We start from the raw sequence: 24,183 nt of genomic DNA, 5'->3' as shown, positions 1-24,183 counted from the left end.
TCACAGTTTTTAAGGGACAGATTCCTTTACTGAGAATATGAAACATCAGCATCATCAACTGCGAAAATTAAATGGAGAGTTGAGTGCTAATATACTCCAGGTATCAAGCAGTGATTGGGCCTCCTTTTATAATGAATGACGTTGCATTTCTAACAGAACTTATGCTAAAAGCTTAATTTCTCCTAAAAAGTACAGCACTTTAATTCTACAATCAAGCATTTTCTAAAACTTGACATTGAATTATAAAGAAAAAAAAAGAGTTAGTCTTGCAGTTTAGCTTTATTTTCCCCAACACACATTTCAGAAATTCAACACCATCAAAAGACATACACAACCTTACACCAATTTTCATCTACATATTAACTATCCTGATATTGTGCTTTGGTTGTGTGAAATGTGTCATCTTCAACATCCATACAGCTTGTTGATCCTCAGGATGTCGATGTTGGACATTCCCTGCCTCTGTCCAATTTGTACTGTTCTATCAGGAATAGGTGTGATGGTTTCCAGCCCGGGCTGGATGGAGAAGGCTGTTCTTTCATAATGCATGATGGAAGTGTAGTCGTATGGAGTGTTTTGGTTGTTGGTGTTTTGTTTCTGGAAGTTGTAGGCCATATCAGGAGAGATGTTCTGCCAGTTGATCTTGACGTACTGGTCACGATCGCTCCTGGTTTGCTCGTGGTAAAAGCCCAGGGCATGATTAAGCTCATGCTGAACGATGCCGTTATACACACAGCCTTGCCTGTTGAAGGAGACCACCTGCTGACCACCAGTTCTGCCAAGAGAAGAGTAGCACCTGAGAGGAGAGAAGAAGTAAAGAGGTTAATTATTTATTTATTTATATAAATAAGGACTGATAAATGTTTCTTGTTAATGCTGTATGATTGTTCTCACCCATCTTTGTTCTCAATACTGATGTAGTCGGCCTGAGTTGATCTGGCCACAAAGCGGATGCAGGTTTTGGAGTGAAAGGTGGACATGGCGTTCGCAATCACTGATCTCTCATAACTGGCTGCAAACAAAAAGGACGCCAGATTTCAAATGAGATCTACATGAATCGTAGATATGTTCAATGAATGAAGGAGATTCACTCACAGAATTCACTGCTCACGACGTAAGGGACCTCCACTATGTTGTTAGAGTTTTTCTTCCAGAAACAGTTGTTGTTAAAGCAGTAGAGAGCATTTCTGGTTTTGGGAAACACCAGATCTCCTTCAATCAAGACTTCAGAAGATCCTGTATTTAAAGAGAACCATACTGATGAAATAGTAAAACATATCTATACATCTTGACTGCAGTTTACCACTATTTTCTGAAACACACTGATGAATTCATAAGAAATCTACAAGGTGCCTGACCATTGTTGGACTCCAAAATCCTTGTAGTGATGTCCAGAGGTTCAGGCTCTGACACAAACACTCCTTCAAACCTTTCCTCCTGCAGGCAGAAACAGGGATGATAAAATGACTTCTTTAGGAACATTCATAATTTAAGGGAAAGTCTAGACTTGATCTTACCATGAGAGAAGACGCCTGCGAGATGCCAAACAGCAGCAGCAGAATGGAGAGGGAGGCTCTTGTGTCCATGTCGTCTCAGTGTGTAGAGATGTTCAGGATGCTCTTGTGCTGAGCTTTGGTGTCTGTGAGCGATTCTGTCAAGACTTTATATTCACCTGAGTAGGTAGGTCTACTGGAGGATTATGGGTAGGGTCTTAACATCAAGAGTCTAAAATGTGTACCTTCAGGGAGGAAACTCAGACCTCACCTGTTGGTCCAAAACTTTTCAAAATAAGATCAAATACCCTGGTTAGTTTAAGTAATCCACTGAAATGGACTTTTCTAAGTGCCCAAAACAGTGTTTCTACAGGGAGAGGATTCATTGGTAATATACTTACAGTTTGCTAGTGGTTGGTAAATGAAAAAAATAATTAATAATAAAAAAAAGAACAATTGACATAGCTAATCAGCAGAAAAAATATGTTTAGATGAATTCTTCTGATTCTAAATAGCCGACAGATAAAATCAGATACAACTACTCTATAATTCTAAAATATTCAGAGGAATTGTTTCTCTGGTTATTAATTAATAAAATGGTTTGTCAATGAAAAACAACATGGATTTCAAATGTAGCAATGAAACCTTGTTACCTAGAAATACAAAAGCTAATAGCGTGTATCTTTACTTTTTTAAACAAGGCTACTGCATAGTGCTCATTCAACTGTGCATTAACCAGTCAAATAGGAGTAGCAGTTAAACATTTTTTAAATAATAAGTTTGATTTTAAAATTTTATTTTACAGAAGTTAAAAATTGCTTTTAATGTGCCTATTATGATATTAGCTACATTGATAAGTTGTCCTTAATCTCTGAAAAAAATGTTCTTGAAACTGTTCTGACATTGCACGATTGAGTTTATTCACACTGCCAAAGCACTCCGGGTTTTTTTTTTTTTTTTTTTTTCTTTTTGACAAAATCGAATCTGTCCTTGTTTGCACTTTGTGGTGTACCCTCTGTGTTTGCTCTCGTGAGGTCTTCTCTTGATTGTATACTTTGACAGTGAAATGTCTACCTCCTGGAGACGGTTCTTCTCTTGGCTGGATGTTGTAAAATGTCTTTTCTTGACCATGGAGAGGATCCTCCGATCATCCACCACTGTGATGAGGCCTTTTTATGCTGCTGAGCTCAACAGTGTGTTCTTTTTTTTTTTTTCAGAAATGTACCAAACTGTTGATTTAACCACTCCTAATGTTCCTGCTATCTCTCTGATGGATTTGTTTTGTTTTGAAGCCTAACAATTGTCTGTTTCACCTGCATGCACTACATGATGGGGGTACACAACAACAGCTTCCAAAAGCAAATGGCACACTAAGAATCAACTCCAGAACATTTAGCTCCTTAACTGATGTCGAAACAATGAAGGAATAGCCCAAGTCTGTCTATGAAACAGCTTTTGAGTCAACTGTCCAATTGCTTATGGGTCCTTGAAAAAAGGGAGGTACATATTAAAGTACATATCAAAAACATATTGCAATTCCTTAAACTTTCCTCCAATTTTGATGAGAGTACCCACAACTTGAAGCTCAGACTGTGAACTTCAAATTCAACTTCAAGTTGAGCTTTATTGTCATACCGCTACATGTAGGGACATACAGTGGAATAAAATGTCTTGTCTCACAGGACCATGGTGCTACAGAAATACAGACATACAACAATGAAGTAAAACAGAAACTAGACACAACTAACTTACTGACAGATTTTGACTATAAATATACTATAAATGTTTACCTATACATAAACAAACAAAGAAGTCATCAGAAGTCAAGCAGCTGGCTGGGGAACAATGCAAGATGATTTGTAGTGCATGGGCATGTTAACATACACATATTACTAAGTCTTTTGTGGGATTATGTACACACAGCAATGTGTGTGTGAAAAGTGTGTATTGAATTGCACAAAAAAGAGAAAGTTTCAGACAGTTTTTCCTGTGATGTTGTAAGATTGGGGGTGATTGGGGAGTGTAGGAAGTGAGATGGTCCATGTTTCAGGGGGGAAGGGGTTTGTGGGGAGTTTCAGAGGAGGGGCGGGTTATTTGAGTTCAGGGCTCTTATAGCTCTTATTAGAGTTACAAATGATCTGCTCTTATCATCTGATCGTGGGTGTATCTCTCTATTAGTTTTATTGGATCTTAGTGCTGCGTTTGACACAATTGACCACAGCATTCTTTTGCATAGACTTGAACACTTTGTTGACATCAGTGGAAGTGCATTAGCATGGTTTAAATCGTACTTATATGATCGTCATCAGTTCGTAGCAGTAAATGAAGATGTATCATATCGATCACAAGTGCAGTATGGAGTACCTCAAGGCTCAGTACTAGGGCCACTACTCTTCACGCTTTATATGTTACCCTTGGGAGATATCATCAGGAAACATGGTGTTAGCTTTCACTGTTATGCTGATGATACTCAGCTCTATATTTCCTCGCAGACCGGTGAAACACACCAATTTGAAAAACTAATGGAATGCATAGTCGATATAAAAATTGGATGACGAGTACTTCTTACTGCTAAATTCAGAAAAAACAGAGGTGTTAATTATAGGGCCTAAAAACTCTGCTTGTAATAACCTAGAACACTGTCTAAGACTTGATGGTTGCTCTGTCAATTCTTCGTCATCAGTTAGGAACCTAGGTGTGCAACTTGATTGTAATCTTTCCTTAGAAAGCCACGTTTCTAGCATTTGTAAAACTGCATTTTTCCATCTCAAAAATATATCTAAGTTACGCCCTGTGCTCTCAATGTCAAATGCAGAAATGTTAATCCATGCATTTATGACTTCAAGGTTAGACTATTGTAATGCTTTATTGGGTGGTTGTTCTGCACGCTTAGTAAACAAACTACAGCTAGTCCAAAATGCAGCAGCAAGAGTTCTTACTAGAACCAGGAAGTATGACCATATTAGCCCGGTCCTGTCCACACTGCACTGGCTCCCTATCAAACATCGTATAGATTTTAAAATATTTCTTATTACTTATAAAGCCCTGAATGGTATTTGAAAGAGCTCCTTTTACATTATACTCCTCTACGTCCACTACGTTCTCAAAACTCAGGCAATTTGATAATACCTAGAATATCAAAATCAAGTGCGGGCGGCAGATCCTTTTCCTATTTGGCGCCTAAACTCTGGAATAACCTACCTAACATTGTTCGGGAGGCAGACACACTGTTGCAGTTTAAATGTAGATTAAAGACCCATTTCTTTAACCTGGCATACACATAACATACTAATATGCTTTTGGAGTTTCGGTTCCTTGCCGCTGTCACCTCTGGCTTGCTTAGTTGGATTCACTTCATCTACAGCGATATCATTGACTTGATTGCAAATAAATGCACAGACACTATTTAACTGAACAGAGATGACATCACTGAATTCAATGATGAACTGCCTTGACTATCAATTTAGCATTATTGAGACACTGTTTTCCAAATGAATGTTGTTCAGTGCTTTGACGTAATGTATTTTGTTTAAAGCACTATATAAATAAAGGTGATTGATTGATTGATTATAGCCTGGGGGAAAAAACTGTTGAGCAGTCTGGCAGAGCAGGCTCTGATGCTCTGTTACAGTCTTCCTGATATTAGGAGATGAAAGAGACAGTGGGCTCCTTCACAATACTGCTGGAGCATTGTGTGAGGAAAATGTCCAGGACAGAGGGGAGAGGGGGACCGACATTAAAACCGTATTCACTGTATAACTGTAACTGTGACAGTGATGTGACATACAGCTAAGTATGGTGACCCATACTCAGAATTTGTGCTCTGCGCTTAACCCATCCAAAGTCCACACTCACAGCAGTGAACACACACACACACACACACACACACACACTGTGAACGCACACCCAGAGCAGTGGTTGCATATCTGTAATGACTCGGAGGCGGCGTTAGAATCCATCTGCAGTATTTTAATAACATCCACAGCAGACAAATCCAAACAGTAATCGTAATCGTAATCGTAGAAGGCAGAGAATCATACACAGATAGGCAGTCCAATCCAAACAACAAGACAGTGGGCAAATCCAAAGGCAGAGACAGGGAAACCAGGCAAAGATCATACACAATAAGGCAAACTATGGGAATGGGAAAAACGCTCGGTAAGGCAGACAGGCTGGCAATACTTCGCAAAGTGTTATTGGCACCGGCCATGCTTAAAGGGGGGGTGAAATGCTATTTCATGCATACTGAGTTTTTTACACTGTTAAAGAGTTGGATTCCCATGCTAAACATGGACTAAGTTTCAAAAATTAAGTTGTACGTTTGAAGGAGTATTTCTGTTCCAAAAATACTCCTTCCGGTTTGTCACAAGTTTCGGAAAGTTTTTTTCGAGTATGGCTCTGTGTGACGTTAGATGGAGCGGAATTTCCTTATATGGGTGCTAAGGGCGCGTCTGCCGGAAGAGCGCGCGCTCCCGTATAGCAGAGCAGAGGGAGGCTGTGCACAGACAATCACTGATCAGAGCGAGAGCGTCGCGAAATGTCACAAAAGGAGTGTGTTTTTGGTTGCCAGGGCAAGACAACCCTGCACAGATTACCAAAAGAGAAACAGCATTAAGGGACCAGTGGATGGAGTTTATTTTTACAGAGCATCAACGGAGTTGTGCAAGTGTTTGTGTTTGTTCCCCTGCATTTCGAAGATGCTTGTTTTACAAACAAGGCCCAGGTTGACGCTGAATTTGCACATCGTTTATTTCTTAAGGATGATGCAATCCCAACGAAAAAGGGTCACGATCGTGTGTTGGAACCGCAGGCGGTGAGTAAAACTGCTTCAAATATCTCTGTGTTGTTAACTTAGCTATCAGCGCGTAAGCACATCAAGTAAACAACATGCGATGTTGTTATCAAACTGCACTTTCCACATGTACAGCTTAAAAAAAAAAAAAAAAAAAAGACGACAAAGTGGAACTTAGTCATTTTCCAAAACCGCTAAGCAAATATATACAGTTTCAGTACATACCACATAGAGAAGCCTTTGCTGATGCTGCTCTTGTTAAATTTCAGCCTCTGGATCTGTGTCACAGCTTCCAGACTCGCTCAACACAAAATCCTACTCGCGTTCGTGATTCTTTAGCTCCGCCCACAAGTCACGTCTCTAGGCGCTCGTGTTTTTCCGGGAAAAATCGGTACAGACTATCTTTCTCTTATGAATATAATAAAACTAAAGACTTTTTGGAGTTATGAAGGATGCAGTACTACTCTATAGGTACTCAAGATTAACAGGATATTGAGTGAAAACGAGCATTTCACCCCCCCTTTAAATGCCTGCCAAACAGGAAGTAACAGGTGAAGCAGAGGGAGTGGAACACAGTCAATACTCGGGCGAGGGCTCCCTCTGCTGGCGTGGCGTTACAGAACCCATACCACCCCCCCATGAGCGCCTCCTGGTGCTCTACGAGGACGGCCCCGTGGTCGCGGTGCTGGACGATCCGGTCTGGCTCGATCCGGTCTGGCTCGATGAAATTCATCAATTAATGAAGGATCCAGTATATTGTTGGCGGCCACCCATGATCTCTCCTCTGGACCGTATCCCTCCTAGTCCACCAAGTATTGAAGCTGACCCCCTCTTCGTCTGGAGTCCAACAACTCCTTTACCGCATAAGCCGGGGTTCCATCAATGTCCAACGGTGGAGGTGGCTCCCGGTTCTCGACGTTGGGGTCAGTATTCGGGTGGAACGGTTTCAGGAGGGAAACATGGAAGGAGGGAGAGATACGGTAATTAACGGTCAGCTCCAGTTCATAAGTGACCGCATTAATCTGTCTTAAGATTTTAAATGGGCCTACATACCGTGGGCTGAGTTTCTTGCTGGGCAGCCGCAACTTGAGGTCTCGAGTGGAGAGCCAGACCCTTTGTCCCAGTTGGTAGGGGGGATGTGGACGACCTCTTCGATTGGCTTGAATTTCCTGACTCCTGATGGCTCTTTGCAGACGTACATGAGCCCTGTCCCATACCCTCTCGCTACGACGAATCCAGTTGTCGACTGCAGGTACTAGTGACGGTTCTCCAGACCACGGGAACATGGGGGGTTGGTATCCTAGCACACACTGGAACAGTGTAAGGCCAGTGGATGAATGCCTCAATGAATTTTGTGCGTACTCTGCCCAGGGAAGGAACTCTGACCACCGATGTTGCTCACGTCCACAGTATGATCTGAGGTATCTGCCGATCTCCTGATTCAGTCTCTCCACTTGTCCATTCGATTGAGGGTGGTAACCTGAAGTTAAACTGACATTAATATCCAGTTGTTTGCAGAAAGCTCTCCATACCTGGGACTTGAATTGTGTTCCATGGTCAGAGACAATATATCAGAGACAATATAGCAGACCTGATGGGAGCTCTTTGGGGGTTTTTGACTGTGCACACACAGGACATGACTTGACGTAATTTGCTACATCTTTGACCATAGTAGGACACCAGAAGGAATTCTGCGTGAGATGTAGTGTGCGAGAGATACCTGGATGCCCTGATCACAGTGAAGAATGGACCCACTGTAAGACTCGTGGTCGAATCCTGGATGGAACATAGTGTCTATTAGCAGGACAACCTTGAGGTGTGGGTTCGTTGTGTTGTCCCTTTTTAATCTCCTGCATTATGTCCCACGTGACTGGTGCTATGATGATGGACGGTGACAGGATAGATTCAGGTTGGTGATCGGTCAATGGGTGATCATGTCTTCTGGAAAGGGCGTCTGCCTTGCTATTTTTACTGCCAGGGCGGTAAGTTACTGTGAATTGGAACCTGGTGAAAAACAAGGACCAGCGAGCCTGGCGAGGATTTAATCTCTTAGCACTTTTTATATATTCAAGGTTGTTATGATCAGTGATTACCTGGAAGGGGTGAGCGGAACCCTCCAACCAGTGCCTCCATTCTTCAATAGCTGCCTTCATAGCCAGTAGCTCCTTGTTTCTGACATCATAATTTCGCTCAGCATCCGTGAGTTTCCTTGAGAAATAAGCACAGGGGAAAAGCTTGCCTGGTTGTCCGTGGCGTTGGGAGAGTACTGCACCTATCCCACAATCGGAGGCATCAACTTCCAATATAAACGGCAAATTGGGGTCAGGGTGTTTCAGGATGGGTGCAGTGGAAAAGCTTGATCAGTCCATTTCAACTTGGATGGCTTACCCTTTAATAATGACATCAAAGGTGTGGCTGTGATGCTGTAGTTCCTTATGAAACGCCGATAGAAATTTGAAAATCCTAGCGTTGAAGCTCTTTCATGGTGGTTGGTCGTGGCCATTCAGTGACTGCCTTGATCTTGGATTGGTCCACTTCCACACCTTGATGGTTGACGTTGTAGCCTAGAAAGGATGTTCGTGGTACATGGAATTCACATTTCTCTGCCTTGACATACAGTTGATTCTCTAACAGCCTGGTAAATACTGTCCTGACATGACCCTTGTGTTCTTCTTCTGACTTGGAATAGATCAAGATATCATCAATGTAAACTATCACGAATTTGTTCAAGAGGTCCTTGAAAATCTCATTCATAAACGACTGGAATACCGCAGGTGCATTGGCCAGCCCATACGGCATAACCTGGTACTCAAAGTGCCCCCTAGTGGTCAGAAATGCAGTCTTCCATTCACCACCCGCCCTGATCCTGATGAGGTTATAGGCACTTCTCAAATCTAATTTAATGTAGATCTTGGCTTCTCTAAGTTGTTCAAGTGCTGCAGGAACTAGTGGCAGTGGATAACAGAACTTGACAGTAACATTGTTCCTCCATCCTTTTTCTCCATGAAGAAGAATCCTGCTGCAGCTGGTGAAGTGGATGGACAGATAAATCCAGAGCTGAGAGCTTCCTCAATATATGCGTCCATAGCTTGACTTTCCGGAAATGACAGTGGATAGATCTTACTTTTGGGTGGCATGGCGTTGGGTAATAGGTCTATGGCGCAGTCCCAATGACGATGAGGTGGTAGTTGAGTGGCCTTGGTTTTGCTGAAGACTTCCTGAAGATCCAGATAATGGGATGGTATGGTGACAGGCTTACACTCTGGGCTTTTGACGCTGGTAGTGAGACAAGGCTTAGAAAGGACATTATTCAGACATGTGGAAAAACAGAATTGTGACCAACGTTTGATCTCACCACTCTGCCAGGAGATGGCTGGGTCATGAACAGATAACCAGGGATATCCAAGGATGATTTCATGGCATGGTGAGTCGATGTCATAGAATGTAATAGTTTCTTGGTGAAATAAGCCTATCTGCATCTTCTAGGGTTGTGTTTGTTGAGTTATACCACTTCCAATGGGTTTGTTATTCACGGCTTTTACATTAATAGGTGGGTCACATGGTAGGACGGGGATGTCGTATGCATTAGCAAGATCCCGATGAATGAGGTTTAATGCCGAGCCAGAGTCAATCAGCGCTGTGAATTCAAACTAGTTGTTTTCAGTAGTTATCTTGACCATGGTAGTGAGATTTTTAACATTGCGCTTGGAAACACTCACCCGGCTGTTATCATTGTAGTCCCTCCGGGCTTTGAGTGGACACATTGCGTTGCGATGGGCTGCACTACCGCAGTGAAAACATAATTTCTGAGTGACTCTTCTTGATCTCTCTTCAGAAGACAGCCTGGTAATTCCTAGTTGCATGGGCTCTTAAGTGCTACGTCGTTCAATCCACTCTGAGCAGCAATTGTTCTGAATTCGATAGCATGGTCGGCGGCCAACTTGAGGCCTTGAGTGAGTTGCATTAGCCGAGTGGAAACATCCTTGCCCCCTGCTGGGTATTCGAACACAACTCTGAGTTGTTTTATGAAATATGGATAGGATGTTTGTAACATATGGTCGGTTTCCCAAACTGCTGCGGCCCACTCGATCGCTTTACCAGTTAGCAATGACATGAGGAAAGCACACTTCTTCTCATCAGAGGCAAAGCTACCCTCTTGATGCATGAAAAATATCTCAACTTGTCGAATGAAACCTTTTTACATTGTTCAGCAGAACCGTTGAATTTGTCAGGAAGAGCAAAATGTACCTTTATGGGCATAGGTGGTGGTAGCGATCGTAGATACTGAGTGAGATACTGAGTCATTAGCCACTTGAGCTTTAGCCAGTTGGTCACGGTACTCCTTGAGAACGTTGTTCTGATAAGCTTTATTGTCATACCGCTACATGTAGGGACATACAGTGGAATAAAATGTTGTGTCTCACAGGACCATGGTGCTACAGAAATACAGACATACAACAATGAAGTAAAACAGAAACTATAAACAACTAACTTACTGACAGATTTTGACTATAAATATACTATAAATGTTTACCTATACATGTTTACCTATACAAATGTTTACCTGACAACGAAGTCAGAAGTCAAGCAGTCTGGCTGGGGAACAATGCAAGATGATTTGTAGTGCATGGGCATGTAAACTGTGAAAGTGATTTGACATACAGCCAAGTATGGTGACCCATGCTCAGAATTTGTGCTCTGTGCTTAACCCATCCAAAGTCCACACTCACAGCAGTGAACACACACACACACACACACACACACACACACACACACACTGTGAACGCACACCCAGAGCAGTGGGCAGCCATTTATGATATGGCACCCGGGGAGCAGTTGTGGGTTCATCAGCCGTGGTATTGAGGGGGGAGAGAGCACTCTACATTAACTACATTCACCGGTAACACTTCATAATAACTACACACTATTAATCATTAATTAAGCATTAGTAAACAGATAATTCATAATTTATAAAGCATTAATAGACAGTAATAATCAGTTTATAAATACAGATATAAATGCTTTATTCTTGATTTAAAAGCATATCTATAATGTGTCATTTCATACTTTATTCATGATCAATTTATAATTTCTCAATGAAGTATAGCAATATTTACAAGCCAGTTATTTAGGAGTTGCCAGTGATTCAAGAAATGTAGTAAATTCAGGTAGTTATAAAGCATTTAGTAGTGGTCAGTTAACTATTTATGTGAGCCCATCTAAAGTGAGGACTAGTTATGCCTTGTAAAGCATTTATAAAGGATATTTAAAGGCTCAGTTATCTTCTAAACAAAAAACAGAAACAAACACAACACTGTGATACAGAACATAGACATATTAACAGCTTTTAAATCTCATTTGTAAAAGCTTTACAAGGCATAAATAGTCCTCACTTTAGATGAGCTCACAAAAATAGTTAACTAACAACTACATATGTTTTATAACTACCTGAATTTACCCTGAATTACAGTAGAAATACATGTTAATAAACCATTTATTAACACTATAAGTAACTATTACTATATGTCTGAATAAAAAGATGTATGAATACACATTTAAATAGTTTATTAATCATTTACTTAAAATTTCTAAGTGATCTTATGAACCACTGACAACTCCTTAATAACTGGTGTGTAAATAATGCTATACTTAATTTAGAAAGGATAAATTGATCATTAATAAAGTATGAAAAACAATTATTAAATACATTATAGATATGCTTTTAAATCAGGTATAAAGCATTTATATCTGTATTTATAAACTCCTTATAAATATCTATTAATGCTTTATAAATGATGAATTAACTGTTTCCTAATGCTTAACTAATGATTAATAGCATGCAGTTATTATAAAGTGTTACCAAAAAAGATATAAATTCTGCCTGCTTTCAAATATGTATTTGGACCTAATTGTAGCCCTCTATTAGTAAAAAGAACTAATAATAAAATTTGGTTATTGACATGCAAGGAGTGCTAACGCAAAAGCTTATGAGTGACTGATAGCAGATATGATATTAAAAGCCCCGATAGTGCTTCAGATTTTCCACTGTGAAAATATGAACACTTTCACATAGTAGGAAAATTTTAAAAAACACAAACGTTTACTGTGATATTCGTTCGTAACATCAGCATCATTAACTGGGAAAATTACACGGAGAGTTGAGTGCTAATATGCTCCAGGTATCAAGCAGTGATTGGCCCTCCTTTTATAATGAATGACGTTGCATTTCTGAGAGAACTTATGCTAAAAGCTTAATTTCTCAAAAAAAAAAAAATAAAAAAAAAAATACAGCACTTTAATGCTGCAGTCAAGCATTTTCTAAAACTTGACATTGAATTAAAAAGAAAAAAAGATTGGTCTTGCAGTTTAGCTTTATTTTTCCCAACACACATTTCAGAAATTGAACACTATCAAAAGACAAAAACACAACCTTTTACCAATTTTCATCTACATATTAACTATCCTGATATTGTGCATTGGTTGTGTGAAACATGTCATCTTCAACATCCATACAGCTTGTTGATCCTCAGGATGTCGATGTTGGACATTCCCTGCCTCTGTCCAATTTGCACTGTTCTATCAGGAATGGGTGTGATGGTTTCCAGCCCGGGCTGGATGGCGAAGGCTGTTCTTTCATAGTGCATGATGGAAGTGTAGTCGTATGGAGTGTTTTGGTTGTTGGTGTTTTGTTTCTGGAAGTTGTAGGCCATATCAGGAGAGATGTTCTGCCAGTTGATCTTGACGTACTGGTCACGATCGCTCCTGGTTTGCTCATGGTAAAAGCCCAGAGCATGATTAAGCTCATGCTGAACGATGCCGTTATACACACAGCCTTGCCTGTTGAAGGAGACCACCTGCTGACCACCAGTTCTGCCAAGAGAAGAGTAGCACCTGAGAGGATAGAAGAAGTAAAGAGGTTAATTATTCATTTATATAAATAAGGACTGATAAATGTTTCTTGTTAATGCTGTATGATTGTTCTCACCCATCTTTGTTCTCAATACTGATGTAGTCGGCCTGAGTTGATCTGGCCACAAAGCGGATGCAGGTTTTGGAGTGAAATGTGGACATGGCGTTCGCAATCACTGATCTCTCATAACTGGCTGCAAACAAAAAGGACGAGAGATTTAAAATGAGATCTACATGAATCATAGATATGTTCAATGAATGAAGGAGATTCACTCACAGAATTCACTGCTCACGACGTAAGGGACCTCCACTATGTTGTTAGAGTTTTTCTTCCAGAAACAGTTGTTGTTAAAGCAGTAGAGAGCATTTCTGGTTTTGGGAAACACCAGATCTCCTTCAATCAAGAGTTCAGAAGATCCTGTATTTAAAGAGAAACATACTGATGAAATAGTAAAACATATCTATACATCTTGACTGCAGTTTACCCCTATTTTCTGAAACACACTGATGAATTCATAAGAAATCTACAAGGTGCCTGACCATTATTGGACTCCAAAATCCTTGTAGTGATGTCCAGAGGTTCAGGCTCTGACACAAACACTCCTTCAAACCTTTCCTCCTGGAGGCAGAAATAGAGATGATAAAATGACTTCTTTAGGAACATTCATAATTTAAGGGAAAGTCTAGACCTGATCTTACCATGAGAGAAGACGCCTGTGAGACGCCAAACAGCAGCAGCAGAATGGAGAGGGAGGCTCTTGTGTCCATGTCGTCTCAGTGTGTAGAGATATTCAGGATGCTCTTGTGCTGAGCTTTGGTGTCTGTGAGCGATTCTGTCAAGACTTTATATTCACCCGAGTAGGTAGGTCTACTGGAGGATTATGGGTAGGGTCTTAACATCAAGAGTCTAAAATGTGTACCTTCAGGGAGGAAACTCAGACCTCACCTGTTAGTCCAAAACTTTTCAAAATAAGATCAAATACCCTGGTTAGTTTAAGTAATCCACTGAAATGGACTTTACTTTGTGCCAAAAACACATAACTACTTACAGTTTACTAGTGGTTGGTACATGACTAAAAAATAAATTAATAATAAAAAATAAATAAATAAAATAATTGACATAGCTAATTAGCAGAAAAATAAGTTTAGATGAATGCTTCTGATTCTAAATAACCGACAGATAAAATCAGATACAACTACTCTATAATTCTAAAATATTAAGAGGAAATTTTTAATAAAATTATTATTTCACAGTGTTTCTCTGCTTATTATTTAATAAAATGGTTTGTTACTGAAAAACAACATGGATTTCAAATGTGCCAATGAAACCTTGCTAGCTTGAAAAACAATAGTTAATAGCATGTATCTTAACTACTAGAAAAAAGGCTACTGCATAGTGCTCATTCAACTGTGCATTAACCAGTCAAAGAGGAGTAGCAGTTAAACATTTTTAAATAATAAAAGTTTGATTTAAAAATTTTATTTTACAGAAGTTAAAAATTGCTTTTAATGTGCCTATTATGATATTAGCAACATTGATAAGTTGTCCTTAATCTCTGAAAAAATGTTCTCGAAACTGTTCTGGCATTGCACGATTGAGTTTATTCATACTGCCAAAGCACTCTGGTTTTTATTGTGACAAAATCTAATCTGGCCTTGTTTGCATTTTGTGGTGTACCCTCTGTGTTTGCTCTCGTAAAGTCTTCTCTTGATTTTATACTTTGTCAGTGACACGTCTACCTCCACGTCTAACTCTTCTCTTGGCTGGATGTTGTGAAATGTCTTTTCTTTACCGTGGAGAGGATCCTCTGATCATCCACCACTGTCCTCCTCCGTGGGCATCCAGGCCTTTTTATGCTGCTGAGCTCAACAGTGTGTTCTTTTTTTTTCAGAAATGTACCAAACTGTTGATTTGACCACTCCTAATGTTCCTATTATCTCTCTGATGGATTTTTTAATTTGCTTTGAAGCCTAACAATTGTCTGTTTCACCTGCATGCACTACATGATGGGGGTACACAACAACAGCTTCCAAATGCAAATGGCACACTAAGAATCAACTCCAGGACATTAAGCTCATTTAACATTTAACATGATGCTCCTTTACAGTCTTCCTGATAATAGGAGATGAAAGAGACTGTGGGAGGAATGGGTGGGCTCCTTCACGATACTGCTGGAGCATTGTGTAAGGAAAATGTCCAGGAAAGAGGGGAGAGGGGCACCGACTTTAAGACCGTATTCCCTATATATCTGTAACTGTGACCCATACTCAGAATTTGTTCTCTGCGCTTAACCTATCCAAAGTCCACACACACAGCAGTGAACACACACACACGCGGAGCAGAGTGCAGCCATTTATGATACGGCCCCCGGGGAGCAGTTGTGGGTTCAGTGCCTTGGTCGAGGGCACATCAGTCGTGGTACTGGGGGGGAGAGACCGCTGTACATTAATTCGAGCATCGCGTTAGTTCAGTCAGGCAACGTTAGTCACGCTTGCATCAGCTGACAGTCAGCTGTTCTTGATGTGTACCAATCCAGTCTTGCCACCCATCTCCTGCGGTCTATTTAAAATCCCATTCTTCAGTGTCTCTTCCATCGCATTGCTACTTGCAATTAACTGATCGCATCGCTGCTTGCAAATCAAACTGTTGCAGTTTGTTTCAGAACATCTGAAATCTGCATCTAAGATAAGTGAATGCTCTTTTAATCCATATCGCTGTGTATGTTGCCTGGTGGTTAACATCTTTTTGCATCGGTTGCAGGAACGAATATTAAGCATATTTGCTGCAGCATTTATACATCTGTGTTCATACACCTGGAGCAATACGCAGCTATGCAATCGCTCTAAGAAAACGGCGATAAGGCTATGAGAACAGGGTTAAATAAGACCAGCATTCTCGTGTAAGCGTTTCAACGGGGGGTTCGCTGTATTAGCGGCGAAATCTCAATGTCACTGGTGTTTATTTCTAAGGTTGATGTCACATTAGCCGTGTGAGTGTTTCAGAGGCACACAATGATCAAATTGCACAAAAAATGCTCTATGGCTTCTATACATAGGCTTATAAGAACGTGATCTCTGTAGCCATGTTTACATGCATTTAATTTTTCACTCAGATTTAAAGATTCGGAGGACTGTTTACATGAGACGTTATCTAATTCGATATGGTGTTTAGGCTACATGTGGTCATGGTTCGATTTGCGACATACTAAGTGACCTACGATGATATGCAAATTACCAGAGAGAGAGAAAAAAACACGACTGCGGTTGCATTAATATACTTAATAACTGCTCGCACTTGCTTGGAATTAAGACCAATATTTGAATCTTGAGCTGATCGCCGAAGCGATGGAAACCTCCACCATATTAGGCACTGTTTCTAAATTAGACCAAACTGCCAAAAAAAGTGTGAAGTGGCGCTACGCACTGCTTCCGCCAGCTGCACGCAAGAGCAGAGTCTCCCGCTCATCGCTGCTTTTGCGCAAAAATGTAAAGTGATAAACTGCATCATCCATTCAGCTGTGACACAGAATTATCGATATTGGCGTGTTGTGTGACACATGAGAACATTAAAGGTTCTGTAGTGATGCTGGCTGAAAACATCCACAAATAATGAAGTGAAGTGAAGTGACATTCAGCCAAGTATGGTGACCCATACTCAGAATCTGTGCTCTGCATTTAACCCATCCGAAATGCACACACACAGAGCAGTGAACACACACACACACACTGTGAGCACACACCCGGAGCAGTGGGCAGCCATTTATGCTGCGGCGCCCGGGGAGCAGTTGGGGGTTCGATGCCTTGCTCAAGGGCACCTAAGTCGTGGTATTGAAGGTGGAGAGAGAACTGTACATGCACTCCCCCCACCCACAATTCCGTCTGGCCCGAGACTAGAACCCACAACCCTTCGATTGGGAGTCCAACCCTCTAACCATTAGGCCACGACTTCCCATGTTAACTGTGAGCCATTTATGATACGGCCCCCGGGGAGCAGTTGTGGGTTCAGTGCCTTGGTCGAGGGCACATCAGTCGTGGTACTGGGGGGGGAGAGACCGCTGTACATTAATTCGAGCATCGCGTTAGTTCAGTCAGGCAACGTTAGTCACGCTTGCATCAGTTGACAGTCAGCTGTTCTTGATGTGTACCAATCCAGTCTTGCCACCCATCTCCTGCGGTCTATTTAAAATCCCATTCTTCAGTGTCTCTTCCATCGCATTGCTACTTGCAATTAACTGATCGCATCGCTGCTTGCAAATCAAACTGTTGCAGTTTGTTTCAGAACATCTGAAATCTGCATCTAAGATAAGTGAATGCTCTTTTAATCCATATCGCTGTGTATGTTGCCTGGTGGTTAACATCTTTTTGCATCGGTTGCAGGAACGAATATTAAGCATATTTGCTGCAGCATTTATACATCTGTGTTCATACACCTGGAGCAATACGCAGCTAGAGCATGCAATCGCTCTAAGAAAACGGCGATAAGGCTATGAGAACAGGGTTAAATAAGACAAGCATTCTCGTGTAAGCGTTTCAACGGGGGTTCGCTGTATTAGCGGCGAAATCTCAATGTCACTGGTGTTTATTTCTAAGGTTGATGTCACATTAACTGCATGAAGAGTAAACTGGAAAACGCAGACACAGGCATGTCAATTCAGCAAGGGAAATAGCCGCAGCCTAAGATCTTCTGTAATGCAGCTCTAAAATGAATTTTATTCTGACATATAAAAAAAACTAATAGTAATTCTGTACTTACATGGAAAAATACACGATTTCTCATCCGGTTTCGTTAAACAAAGAATCATGAGGGGGCGGCTTATGAACGCAGATAGTGCTTACAACATTTACAAATGGGTTCATGAATCTGTATAATTCATACAATGACAGGAAAATTTGGTCAAGTGTTTTCATTGAGCTATTCACTATCATAGTATTGTTTCTAAGCTGAAAAGCAGTACATTTAGCTCCCTTATTACATCAGCTTTCTGCTCTGGTCATGAGATTCCAGATTCCATTCTAATGTGTGTTATTGTATAATTGAAATTTTATATTTTTCGTCCACTATTTTCCAGTCTCTACTGTAATGTCAGTGTCTACTAATCACTGAATGCACAGCGTTGCTGACATCACATTCCCATTCTGATGACTACGACTATTGGGGTGGTTACACAGATGCATCTAGTAGGGTTACATAGTAGGCCTAATCAGTTTAACACGTTAACATGGCAGAATTTTAATTTAGTTCGGGTATAGAAGGTTATCCCACCCCTTTCAACAGATTACCATTTCGGTTTGGGCAATTTTATTCTGACTGAGGTGTTTATGGAGCATTTTCATTCAGACTGGATGTCATCCTAAGTTTCCGAAGGGTGTATGCTTCCCCTGCTGGACTACCACCCTCCATTATGTAACCTACAACATTAACGCATATTACATGCTCCTCGTGCCGCAGCAAGGGGTCGTATTTATCACTAATTTGCTTAAAGGGGGGCTACAATGGTGTTTCATGGATTCAGAGTTGTTCAGTGTTAAAGAGATGGATTTTCGTGCTAAACATGGCCAATTTGAATGAATGGAGTTTTCTGTGCCGAAAATCTTACTTATGGCTTGTACAAGTTTCGGTAGTTTTTCGATCATGGATCTAATGACGTAGATGATGATGGAGATGAACTCCTTATGAGCATTTCTCTCGGGAAAGCACGACTGCGCACATGTCAACCAGAGGAGAGCGAGACCTCGCCATAAACACAGTTCATCAGGAATTCATTGACAGTGCTGCATAGGATTTGTTCGAGAATGTCTCAAAATAAGTGTGTTTTGGATGTGAGGGAAAGTTTACCATGTTCAGCTTTTCAAAGAACCTAGCATTACATGAAAAGTGGATGCAGTTTGCTTTTCCGGGGAAGCGATGGAGTGTAGCAAGTGTGTTTGTGTTCTCGTCACAACAAGACCAGGTTGATGCTGGACTTGCACATCGTTTGCTATTAAAACATGGTAAAGACCCCATTCAGGTAAGTACAACTGCATCAGATTTCTGTCTTTTGTCGGAAATCAGCACATAAGTGAATATATGTTCGTGAAAACAACACAAAACATCAGTATTATAGCTCTGCCCACAGCATGCCTACAGGAGATTGGTTTTCCAGAGAGAATCGAAAGCTGTATTTTTGTCTTGCAGATATAACAAGGCTGGAGACTTTTGGAGATCAGGATTCGGTACTGCTCTGTGGGTACTCGGGATTGGCATGAGATTTAAGCATTTTAAGAAACATGCTTGTTGCACATCCTCAGTTGCTTAACTTGGGGTAATGCTTCCCCTTTTGTGATTTTTACAGCATGGTACTGTAGATACATACAATTGGATAATACTGCCATCATATCAGATGCTGCTGCTAGGGGCGTATGTTTCCCCCTTTACAATTTCAGTCGCTTTAAGCATTTTAAGAACATATTTGTTGCACATCCTCTATTGCTTAACTTTGGGTGACGCTCCCACCCCCCACCTTAATGTGTTTTTTTCAGCATGTTAGACACTTAAAATTGGATAATATACAAACTGCCATTGTATTATGCTGCTGATTCTGCTAGGGTTGTATGCTTCCCCCTTAATGTGATTTTTCAGCATGTTAGACACTTAAATTGAATGATATACAAACTGCCATCGTATTAGGCTGCTGCTGCTGCTAGGGGTGTATGCTTCCCCCATACAGTTAATTCAAATATTTTGCATAAGCAGCTAAAGCAACATGCTTGTTTTTATGCTTCTCTCTGAGTTTGGGTGATGCTTCCCCCATAAATATAGTATCAAGCAGCATTTCTCATTGCTGGCCATTCAAATTGCATCAGTTGTGTTGGGGAGTTTTGGCATATGGTTGTTTTGGGGGTTTGTCTTGCTGCTCTCCCCGCTCTGTCCGAGCATGGCTGCATGGACAGGCGTGTTGAGTGTTTGAATTTGGGTGATGCTTCCCCCATAAATATAGTATCAAGCAACATTTCTCATTGCTGGCCATTCAAATTGCATTAGTTGTGTTTGGGAGTTTTGGCATATGGTTGTTTTGGGGGTTTGTCTTGCTGCTCTCCCCGCTCTGTCCGAGCAAGGCTGCATGGACAGGCGTGTTGAGTGTTGCCCAGAACATAACAATACCACCAACACTAACTGTATGTAATTATAATTGTCATAAATATACTTGACGGAAGTGGTCCTAATTGAAATCGAGCATCGCGTTAGTTCAGTCAGGCCACGTTAGTCACACTTGAATCAGCTGAAAGCCAGCTTTTCCTGACGTGTACCAATCCAGTCTTGACACCCATCACCTGCGGTCTATTTAAATTCCCATTCTTCAGTGTCTCTTCCATCGCATTGCTGCTTGTAATTAACTCCCTCCTCCAACCCCAACTCCACCAACTGAACCAGTAATCCGATCTAACTTAGTTTTTTTTTTACAATCTCTTCATTGGAAGCAGTCTCTCACATTTTGTTTAAAACTGACATAATTGTGAATTGTAATCATATATGCTTATAATGGTTCTGTTCTGTACCCCAAGGGGGTTTGTTTGCTGCTCTCCCCACTCTGTCCAAGCATGGCTGCATGGACAGGCGTGTGGAGTGTTGCCCAGAACATAACCATACCGCCAACACCAACTGTATGCAATTATAATTTTCATAAATATACTTGATGGAAGTGGTCCTGATTGAACTACATTCACCTACAATTCCTGCTGGCCCGAGACTTGAACCCGCAATATTTGGATCGCAAGGCCACGACTTCCTCGTAACTGTAACTTGAATATGTTTTGGTCAACAACTAAAAAAGATATAAATTGTGCCTGCTTTCAAATATGTATTTGGACCTAACTGTAGCCCTCTATTAGTAAAAAGAACTAATAATAAAATTTGGTGATTGACATGCAAGGAGTGCTGACGCAAAATCTTATGAGTGACTGATAGCAGATATGATATTAAAAGCCCTGATAGTGTTTCAGATTTTCCACTGTGAAAATATTAACACTTTCACATAGTAGGGAAAAAAAACCCACAAACGTTTACTGTGATATTCATTCCTAACATCAGCATCATTAACTGGGAAAAATAAACGGACAGTTGAGTGCTAATATACTCCAGGTATCAAGCAGTGATTGGGCCTCCTTTTATAATGAATAACATTGCATTTCTGAGAGAACTTATGCTAAAAGCTTAATCCCCCCCCCAAAAAAAATAAATAAATAAATAAAAATACAGCACTTTAATGCTGCAATCAAGCATTTTCTAAAACTTGACATTGAATTAAAATGAAAAAAAAAAAAAGAGTTTTTCTTGCAGTTTAGCTTTATTTTTCCCAACACACATTTCGGAAATTGAACACTATCAAAAGACAAAAACACAACCTTTTACCAATTTTCATCTACATATTAACTATCCTGATATTGTGCATTGGTTGTGTGAAACGTGTCATCTTCAACATCCATACAGCTTGTTGATCCTCAGGATGTCGATGTTGGACATTCCCTGCCTCTGTCCAATTTTCACTGTTCTATCAGGAATGGGTGTGATGGTTTCCAGCCCGGGCTGGATGGAGAAGGCTGTTCTTTCATAATGCATGATGGAAGTGTAGTCGTATGGAGTGTTTTGGTTGTTGGTGTTTTGTTTCTGGAAGTTGTAGGCCATATCAGGAGAGATGTTCTGCCAGTTGATCTTGACGTACTGGTCACGATCGCTCCTGGTTTGCTCGTGGTAAAAGCCCAGGGCATGATTAAGCTCATGCTGAACGATGCCGTTATACACACAGCCTTGCCTGTTGAAGGAGACCACCTGCTGACCACCAGTTCTGCCAAGAGAAGAGTAGCACCTGAGAGGATAGAAGAAGTACAGAGGTTAATTATTTATTTATTTATATAAATAAGGACTGATAAATGTTTCTTGTTAATGCTGTATGATTGTTCTCACCCATCTTTGTTCTCAATACTGATGTAGTCGGCCTGAGTTGATCTGGCCACAAAGCGGATGCAGGTTTTGGAGTGAAATGTGGACATGGCGTTCGCAATCACTGATCTCTCATAACTGGCTGCAAACAAAAAGGACGAGAGATTTAAAATGAGATCTACATGACTCATAGATATGTTCAATGAATGAAGGAGATTCACTCACAGAATTCACTGCTCACGACGTAAGGGACCTCCACTATGTTGTTAGAGTTTTTCTTCCAGAAACAGTTGTTGTTAAAGCAGTAGAGAGCATTTCTGGTTTTGGGAAACACCAGATCTCCTTCAATCAAGACTTCAGAAGATCCTGTATTTAAAGAGAACCATACTGATGAAATAGTAAAACATATCTATATATTTTGACTGCAGTTTACCCCTATTCTCTGAAACACATTGATGAATTCATAAGAAATCTACAAGGTGCCTGACCATTGTTGGACTCCAAAATCCTTGTAGTGATGTCCAGAGGTTCAGGTTCTGACACAAACACTCCTTCAAACCTTTCCTCCTGGAGGCAGAAATAGAGATGATAAAATGACTTCTTTAGGAACATTCATAATTTAAGGGAAAGTCTAGACCTGATCTTACCATGAGAGAAGACGCCTGCGAGATGCCAAACAGCAGCAGCAGAATGGAGAGGGAGGCTCTTGTGTCCATGTCGTCTCAGTGTGTAGAGATGTTCAGGATGCTCTTGTGCTGAGCTTTGGTGTCTTTGAGCGATTCTGTCTTGACTTTATATTCACCCGAGTAGGTAGGTCTACTGGAGGATTATGGGTAGGGTCTTAACATCAAGAGTCTAAAATGTGTACCTTCAGGGAGGAAACTCAGACCTCACCTGTTAGTCCAAAACTTTTCAAAATAAGATCAGATACCCTGGTTAGTTTAAGTAATCCACCGAAATGGACTTTACTAAGTGCCAAAAACAGTGGTGTAGAGGGGGAGGATTCATTGGTAATCTACTTACAGATTACTAGTGGTTGGTACATGACTAAAAAAATAAATTAATAATAAAAAATACATAAATAATACATCTGACATAGCTAATCAGCAGAAAAAATAAGTTTAGATGAATGCTTCTGATTCTAAATAACCGACAGTTAACATCAGATACATCTACTCTATAATTCTAAATTATTAGGAGGAAATGTTTTTTTTATTATTATTTTATTATTATTGTTATTTTTTTTTTTTATTATTTCACAGTGTTTCTCTGCTTATTAATTAATAAAATGGTTTGTCAATGAAAAACAACATGGATTTCAATGTAGCAATGAAACCTTGTTACCTAGAAAATCAAAAGCTAATAGCGTGTATCTTTACTTTTTTAAACAAGGCTACTGCATAGTGCTCATTCAACTGTGCATTAACCAGTCAAATAGGAGTAGCAGTTAAACATTTTTCAAATAATAAAAGTTTGATTTTAAAATTGTAATTTACAGAAGTTAAAATTTGCTTTTAATGTGCCTATTATGATATTAGCTACATTGATAAGTTATCCTTAATCTCTGAAAAAAATGTTCTCAAAACTGTTCTGACATTGCACGATTGAGTTTATTCACACTGCCAAAGCACTCCGGGTTTTTTTTTTTTTTTTTTATCTTTTTGACAAAATCGAATCTGTCCTTGTTTGCACTTTGTGGTGTACCCTCTGTGTTTGCTCTCGTGAGGTCTTCTCTTGATTGTATACTTTGACAGTGAAATGTCTACCTCCTGGAGACGGTTCTTCTCTTGGCTAGATGTTGTAAAATGTCTTTTCTTGACCATGGAGAGGATCCTCCGATCATCCACCACTGTCCCCCTCCGTGGACATCCAGGCCTTTTTATGCTGCTGAGCTCACCAGTGTGTTCTTTTTTTTTCTTAGAAATGTACCAAACTGTTGATTTAACCACTCCTAATGTTCCTGCTATCTCTCTGATGGATTTGTTTTGTTTTGAAGCCTAACAATTGTCTGTTTCACCTGCATGCACTACATGATGGGGGTACACAACAACAGCTTCCAAAAGCAAATGGCA

At 40.4% G+C, this 24,183-nt stretch overlaps 1 protein-coding gene across 5 annotated transcripts; it reads right to left on the bottom strand.

Annotated features, from left to right (window-relative positions):
• Positions 1–260: 260 nt before the first annotated feature.
• LOC113077243 (high choriolytic enzyme 1-like) lies at positions 261–22,881 on the bottom strand. 5 transcript variants are annotated; one of them, XM_026249688.1, is made up of 5 exons: positions 13,894–14,018; positions 1,359–1,437; positions 1,096–1,236; positions 895–1,012; positions 261–796 (listed from the first exon to the last, which is right to left on the bottom strand). In XM_026249688.1, the coding sequence occupies exons 1-5, from the start codon at positions 13,960–13,962 to the stop codon at positions 406–408; spliced, it is 798 nt and encodes a 265-aa protein (XP_026105473.1). In that variant the 5' UTR covers positions 13,963–14,018; the 3' UTR covers positions 261–405. The 5 variants fall into 5 exon arrangements, with proteins under 5 accessions (XP_026105473.1, XP_026105472.1, XP_026105476.1 ...); XM_026249687.1 differs by lacking the exon at positions 13,894–14,018 and adding an exon at positions 1,518–1,677; XM_026249691.1 differs by lacking the exons at positions 261–796; positions 895–1,012; positions 1,096–1,236; positions 1,359–1,437; positions 13,894–14,018 and adding exons at positions 12,639–13,176; positions 13,271–13,388; positions 13,472–13,612; positions 13,735–13,813; positions 22,759–22,875.
• Between the last annotated feature and the right edge of the window lie 1,302 nt (positions 22,882–24,183).

The sequence above is a fragment of the Carassius auratus genome, unplaced genomic scaffold, assembly GCF_003368295.1.
Source record: "Carassius auratus strain Wakin unplaced genomic scaffold, ASM336829v1 scaf_tig00022041, whole genome shotgun sequence".
Classification (NCBI taxonomy): Eukaryota; Metazoa; Chordata; class Actinopteri; order Cypriniformes; family Cyprinidae; genus Carassius; species Carassius auratus.
The sequence above is the reverse complement of the archived record's forward strand: the minus strand, read 5'-3'. Positions and strand labels throughout refer to the sequence as shown.